This window comes from Myotis lucifugus, unplaced genomic scaffold (assembly GCF_000147115.1).
Source record: "Myotis lucifugus unplaced genomic scaffold, Myoluc2.0 scaffold_8073, whole genome shotgun sequence".
Classification (NCBI taxonomy): domain Eukaryota; kingdom Metazoa; phylum Chordata; class Mammalia; order Chiroptera; family Vespertilionidae; genus Myotis; species Myotis lucifugus.
In genome coordinates this window covers 1-6,916 of record NW_005879121.1, presented here as the reverse complement: position 1 = coordinate 6,916, position 6,916 = coordinate 1, and the positions used below count along the sequence as shown (strand labels likewise).

The following is a 6,916-nucleotide window of genomic DNA, read 5'->3' as shown; positions in this document are numbered from 1 at the left end:
TGATGGCCACCAACTGCCTTCCCCTGACAGCCTGGTCACCCCTAACTGCCCTCCCCGGCAAGCCTGGTCACCCCCAACTGCCCTCCCCTGCTGGCCCAATCGCCCCCAACAGCCCTCCCCTGCTGGCCTGTTCACCCCCAACTGCCCTCCCCTGATGGCCATCTTGTGATGACGTGAGGACGTTACGTGAGGGCGCGAGGGCCACCTAGGTTTTTATTAGTATAGATAATATTATATACCAACTATAGGCAAATCTTTTAAAAAAGAAAGGGGCCTTACATGAATACATGCTGTGAAGTTAGCTGTAATATTAATCTGTTCCTGCTAGAAAAAAATGTACTGTGACCATTACCCTCCACCATACAGACAAGTTCCCTGCACCATCTCCAATCTGGGAGAAGTGAAACAGAGACTGATGTGTGGAGGCTAAAACCACAAAGCTTCTAGAACAGGGGTGGGCAAACTTTTTGACTCGAGGGCCACAATGGGTTCTTAAACTGGACCGGAGGGCCGGAACAAAAGCATGGATGGAGTGTTTGTGTGAACTAATATAAATTCAAAGTAAACATCATTACATAAAAGGGTACGGTCTTTTTTTTTTTTAGTTTTATTCATTTCAAACGGGCCGGATCCGGCCCACGGGCCGTAGTTTGCCCACGGCTGTTCTAGAAGAACATATGGGGGAAATCTTCACAACCTGGGGGGTAGGCAAAGATATCTTAAGGTCCAGAAGGCACTAACCATAAAAAAAATTAATCATTATGCTAAGTGAAAAAAGCCAGACACAAAACGTCACATATTGTGTGATTCCCTTGGCATGAAATGTCGAGAAAAAGGCAAATCCAGAGATAGAAAGTAGGTTAGGTTTCCAGAGGCTCTCAGAAGTACGATTGCTAACGAGTTCAAGGTTTCTTTTGGGGGTAATAAAAATCATATTCTGGAATTAGATAGGAGTGATGGTTGTACAAACTTGTGAATCTACTAAAGAATCACCAACTGTATACTCTAAAATGGTGAATTTTATGGTATGTGAACGATATCTCAATAACAACAAATAAAAATCAAGCTATTTCTCCATATTTGAGGTTAAGGAAACAAAAAAACTGTCCCAAGTGAGAGAATTCAGCTTCGTCCACTGTAAAACGTGCCTCCTCTTTGTTTTACGGGCATGCAACCATCACGTCCTAATCATAGAGATGGGAAAGAGACCCACAGATGGACGCCTAGTGGCCAGGTTTGCCCCTGGTGGAGAGGCCGGCCAGTTCCACTGTCTAGAACAGTGCTTATACACAATGGTGCTCGGTGAGCATTTGCTGAATGACTAAGTGACAGGTAAGTCTGTCTCCTCTTCCGTTAAGTCTCAGTGGGTCACACTACCCAAGCAGTGGGGAGACAGCTGCAGACGGGGGTGGCTGCTGGTGGCGGGGGGAGTCAGGTAATAGCTTACTGGTCTTGGGGGTGAGGTAGACGCTGAGGGCTGTCACCCCATCTTCTGCTGGGTCCCGGTAGAGCTCGCTCACAAGGAGGTCATTGTCCTTCATGCGCAGGGGGAACTTCTGCACATCTACAGTGGGCGGGGAGGGTGAGAGGGGGCTATTCAAGACGCCCAGCCTCTCCCCTCTCCCACTTCCCAGGGGAGGCTCGCAGGAAGCTGCTCACCCACGTAGTAGATGGAGCCATTGCTGCAGCCCAGGAGGAGGAAAGAGCCTGCCGCGTCGTAGCTGGTGATAGGCTGCACCTCCTGGACCTGGGGGCAGGCAGGGCAGGCTGAAGCTCTGGATCCCTCCTGCCTTTGCTCTTAGTGGCCACTCCTGGCATGCCCTCCCCTTCCCGCTCCAGAACCCACCGACAGTTTCCAGGCCCGTTTCTCTGCAGCCCTGCTAGCGCTCTAGGCCTATTTCGATCTGTGTCTCTCTGTCTCTAAATGTCTCTTGGTCAGCGCTTCTGTCTCTTGGCCTCTCCTCGCAGCTCTATCTCTGACATTTCTCTATTCAGCTCCGTCTGTCTCTCTGGGTCCCTTCATCTACCACAGGCATTCCGCTTTGGTCCTCTCTGCCCACCCTTCTCTCTCTGTCACCTCTTTCTCACATCCTCTCTTTCCATTTGCCTGTTCTCTCCCCCTCTGTCTGTCTCTTCCTCCCTCCTTTCTCTGCTTGTCTGTCTCTCTCAAACACTCACACTTTGGCAGAAAACAATACTGCAGGGGTATTTTTTTTTTTTTTTACATTTTGGACACAGCTAGGGGGAGGTGCAGAGAGAATGTCAGATGTTTGCACATCTCTCTGGGTTTCACACGCAGGGGGAACTTCTGCACACCTACACCATCTCCTCTCACCTGCTTCCCCATCCAGTGCCTGGAGAATCCTCTCTCCTTTCCAAACTCACCCCTTTCCTGTGAGCTTGGCAGCCCCTCTTCCAGGAAGGCCTCACGGATTGATGCTCCTTAGGCCTTTAACACACACACCCAGGCTCTGGCCCCCTGCTGGGCTCGCTGCTCTCTCCAGGTGGGGTGGGCATAAAGGAACCCTTCCCTGGGTCTGTACAGTCTGGATGCCCTGGAAAGGAAAGCTAGCACTCTGACCTGCCAGTGCTTGGTGACGGCATTCCACACCCCAATGCGCCCCGTGTGGCTTGTAGCGATGAGCTGGTTCCCTACAAAGAATAAGGCCTCCACAGGAACCCCCAGATGGAAGACTCCTGTTGAGAGAAAGGAGCGCTCAGCCAGGGCCCTGCTTCACAGGTGAGAGGGGCATGGCAGGAAGAGGTCGGAGGGCCAGAGGAGTGAGCTGGCCACAGAATCCTTACAGGATGGAGGATTCCAGAAGGAATTACGGGGGTTCTCCTGAGGATCGAGACTTGTTAGGGAACAGATTAGTTAACAAGTCAGAGATTTCTAATGGGAACACAGAGTCTCACAGGCTTGGGATTCCACTGGCATGAAGAATTCCAACAAAGCGAAGAAATCTATCAGGGCAGTGGATTCTGACAGAAGACAGAATAGCACATGGGTGGATTTTTCTACCAGGTCAAGGAATTCTAGCGGAATACAGAATTCTAAAGGGTTGGAGCACCCTAATAATGCAAAGAATTCCTAAGGGCATAAGAACTGTATTGTGGGGCTTTTTTTTTAACAGGCCACAGTGCTAATGGGGCAGAAAAATCTAACAGACCATAGGTGGGAAGAGAATTCTGCAGGGCAGAGGCTTCTGGTGCCATACCTATCTCAGATCCACCGCCTTCTGCCTGCAGAGCCCATAGAAGGATCTCGCTGCCCGTGGCCGCTGCCACCATCTTGTCGTGCTCACCCAAAGCCCCACCAAGTACCCTGGCTGTGAGTGCCAGTCGCTCGATGGGCCAGTCCAGGCGGGGACTGGAAAACACCAGCTGCCAGCCAGAGGCTTCCTTCAGCCTGCAGGATTGGGGGGCATCATCAACCCTCACCCCAAGCCCTCCCCGTCAACAGGCTCAAAGCCTCCTGCCACCGCCCTCCCCAAGCACCTGTAGCAGACAAGAAACTGCGTATAGGCCACAGCGATCCAGTTGTGGTGTCCACATACTAGGCGCACCATCCCTGGCTCCTCCGGCAGCCCTTAGAGGGGAGAGCAAGGATCAGGGTAGGGTCACCAGGGCCCCACTGGCTGTCCCAGCCTCCCAGGAGACAGAAGCATACCGGATGGGGAGGGAGGGGCTTTCTCATCTAGCATTCGGCCCAGCAACCCCGCGTTGCCCAGGTTGGGGGGCATGGTGTTGCTCCTTCGAACAGGCGCTGGCCGTCCCCCTGCCTGCTGGGGCCCCACCAGGCTGTGCCGGTTCCGTCGCTTCATTGGGAACACTATGGCAGGGAGAAGGGCAGAGTGACAATAACTGTAGTAACTGTAATAAAGGCCACATCGCAAGCCCTCAGGGTGTGGCTGATACTGATTTCCCACGTGCGGAACAGTCTTCTGACGAAAAGAATTTAGGTGGTAACGGGGACACGGCATTAAGTGAAACTGAATCACATAGCAAGTTACTCCCGTTTCAGTTTATTCATCCCATCACAAATGAAGAATCAGTTTGGTGATGCCGTCATATTGATTTTCTCCAATATCTGCTAATCTTCCCTTTTTAAAAATGGAAGCCTGTTCCCTTGGTAAACAACAGCATCTAACCAGAGTTTAATGACATTTTATGTTTGGACCTTATTTTCACATTTACTTATGGTATCAAGGCAGTGATATAAAGCTTCTATTTAAAATAAATTTTTACAAAACAGGGTAAAGTGAAGTTAAGAAAACAATAGTATAGGTTTTCATATTTGGCAAACTTCATTAAGGTAGTAGGTATTGACTGAGGTTAGGGAAATAAAGCCATAAATTGAATTTCCCCACTCATTTCCTTCTACCAATCAGCAAAGCTTAATGGACTACAGTTCCCAATAACCATGTTTTCCATGGCCAGTGGGCTGGTTGTACCAAGGGCTAATGGAGATGAGTTAATAAATCCCCTTTAATAGTTCTCCCCTGCATGCCAAGGACCCAGTTCTTCCTAAGCCTTCCCACACACACACACAAAAAAAAAAAAAAAGAAAAAATCAAACCTGGACCACAACGCCCATCGCACTCCGGCGCATGCGATAAGAGGTCCTATGGCTTCACTGGAAATGCTGTTTCCTACTTCCTTTCTCCGCATCTGATATAGAACTACAACTCCCATAGTGTCTCAGGGTTCACAGCACGGACACCCAAGGGCTGCAGCCTTACGGGAAATGTAGTCTTTTTTCTAGTCACCCATCCCTTAGCAGTGCCCACCTGGTGGAGGCAGGTAACCATTGAAGAGAACGTTTCCACAAGAAGATCGATCCAATTCTTCCCGCAGCTGCAGGCGGCGAACTGAGGCAGAAGGACTTGAGGATGAGACTTGGGGATACTGAGGCCAATTCCGCCCTCCCCCACCTTTCTTCAAAGAATACCACCGCTCCCCTGAAACCCAGGGCCCAATAAATCCAGTGCTGTCAGCTCTGACCCAACCTTCTTTCCGGAGAGAAAGGGATGAGGGAGCTCACTAGAGCTGGTTTTCTATGCAATTAGGATGCTAATGGGGCCCCCACTTACCCAGAGGAGTGAGCCCATAGAACTGGGCTTCGTGGAGGAGGCTGGAACCATGGACACCCCTGGGTAGTAGAAATGACTAGAGGTTAGTGTCTGGGTAGTGACAGTGGGCAGAGAATCCTAAGGAGAAAGTTTTCAAAACTGCACGGAGAATTCCAAGAGGTGGCAAAATTTGACAGGTGAAAGTGTGTGTGTGTGTGTGGGGGGGGATTTTAAAGACATAATTTAAATATGATCCAGGGGCTTAAGCGAACATTCTGAAGGGAAGAAGAGATTTCTCGGTGGGGGGACGGTGGGGGACTACCCTTTACCCTCCATGCCAACCTGGGGTCCAACTCTTTGGTGCGCAGGAAGTTGAGGATGGGGGCGAAAACGGTGGGGTCCCTGTCGATGAAGATCTGCGGGGAAGGGGTGCAGAAAATGGATGGTACAAAGAGTGGGGCTGCGTGGAGATCCTGCCCCTCCTACCCGCCACCCCACTTCAGGTCTCGCCCTACTCACGGCTCCGGTCTCATCTTTCAAAGTCGAGATGCGTCCGCTCAGGAGACTACAGGGAGGGGACACAGAGCAGGTGTCACGGGCCGGGGGTGTGTGCTTGCGGGGCGAGGGGGTTCGGTGTCCCCCTACCTCCTCCTCACGCCCCACACCCCCGCCCCTAACTCGCTCTCCCCATCACCTGGAGAAGAAGGAGTCTGGGATCCAGGTGAGAGTCTGACGGGAGGTACTAAATCTGTGCGAGGAATGTGAGCGGATGCGAGATGATGTAGGGAGGGTGTGGTTCACTGCCCCCCACCCGGACCCAGTGGATTCCCTCCCCTCCCAGGGCGCCAGTCGGGGCTCCCGCGCCTCCCGAGGGGGCGGAGCAATCCTTGCGGACCGGATTCCCCGGGGGAGGCGAGTCTCCAGCCCCGCTCCTCGCCCCCGAGCGTGAGGCCTCGGGAGTCTCCTACACTCACCTCTTGCCTCCCACGTTCAGATGAATCACCTCCCCCGGAGGACCCCGGCCTGGGAACCCCTCCGCTGCAGGCGCGGCGGCTGCCATGGCCCCGGGCGAGCCGGCCGCCCAAGCACCTACTTCCGGGTGTACCTCCAACCCCGCCCCCTCCGCGTGCTCATTGGGCTAGAAACTCCGGGAGACGTTGGCGATTGGACAAAGCACTCATCCGTCGCAGTTAAATTCTCCGCCTTCTTAAAGGAGCCCACCTTTCCTGTTCTGAATGGGGTGGAACTTGGCAGCTCCATGGGGAAGTTTAGTTGGGAGGGTTAGCAACACGTTCCTCCACCTCTCCGGGGTTCCCATTTTTGGATGGCATCTAGGTGCTTTGTCCGGGGCACGTGCTTAGACCCCCAAAATGAGTCCACACAAGGGGGACACATTTACATGTTCTATGCAGCTCGCAGCGGTTCTCAACCTGTGGGTCGCGACCCCTTTGGCGGTCGAACGACCCTTTCACAGGGGTCGCCTAAGACCACCCTGCATATCAGATGTTTACATTACGATTCATAACAGTAGCAACATTACAGTTATGAAGTAGCAACGACAATAATTTTATGGTTGGGTCAGAACATGAGGAACTGTATTTAAAGGGCCAGAAGGTTGAGAACCACTGTCAGCTAGTCTTTCCCCTCTATCTTCCCAGGCTTCAGCCCGTGGAACGCGAACAAACCGGCAAGGACCGTCAAAGCCAAAAGATTTATTATAGGTACATACAGTATGCATCTGCCACACCGCCCCACACTCCCGGGCCCCAGTGGCTCCTCCAGGCGGTCGTGGGGGTGGGGGGCGGCACCACAACCCGGTTCCCTCACCCCTGGGAGGAGCTCCA

At 52.5% G+C, this 6,916-nt stretch overlaps 1 protein-coding gene across 1 annotated transcript; it reads right to left on the bottom strand.

Annotated features, from left to right (window-relative positions):
- Positions 1–1,215: 1,215 nt before the first annotated feature.
- Positions 1,216–6,172, bottom strand: LOC102433156 (SH3KBP1-binding protein 1). Its single transcript, XM_006109299.3, has 12 exons — positions 6,047–6,172; positions 5,767–5,820; positions 5,592–5,637; positions 5,415–5,488; positions 5,094–5,152; positions 4,791–4,871; positions 3,671–3,832; positions 3,499–3,589; positions 3,219–3,409; positions 2,582–2,697; positions 1,660–1,747; positions 1,216–1,564 (listed from the first exon to the last, which is right to left on the bottom strand). The coding sequence occupies exons 1-12, from the start codon at positions 6,130–6,132 to the stop codon at positions 1,374–1,376; spliced, it is 1,239 nt and encodes a 412-aa protein (XP_006109361.1). The 5' UTR covers positions 6,133–6,172; the 3' UTR covers positions 1,216–1,373.
- Between the last annotated feature and the right edge of the window lie 744 nt (positions 6,173–6,916).

Excerpts from the sequence above, each read along its gene's own strand:
- LOC102433156 (XM_006109299.3), bottom strand. The coding sequence starts at position 6,132 with ATGGCAGCCGCCGCGCCTGCAGCGGAGGGGTTCCCAGGCCGGGGTCCT. Across the intron at positions 4,872-5,093 it reads CTATGGGCTCACTCCTCTGG|TTCGCCGCCTGCAGCTGCGG; the intron begins GTAAGTGGGGGC and ends CTTCTGCCTCAG. Across the intron at positions 1,565-1,659 it reads TGGCTCCATCTACTACGTGG|ATGTGCAGAAGTTCCCCCTG; the intron begins GTGAGCAGCTTC and ends CGCCCACTGTAG.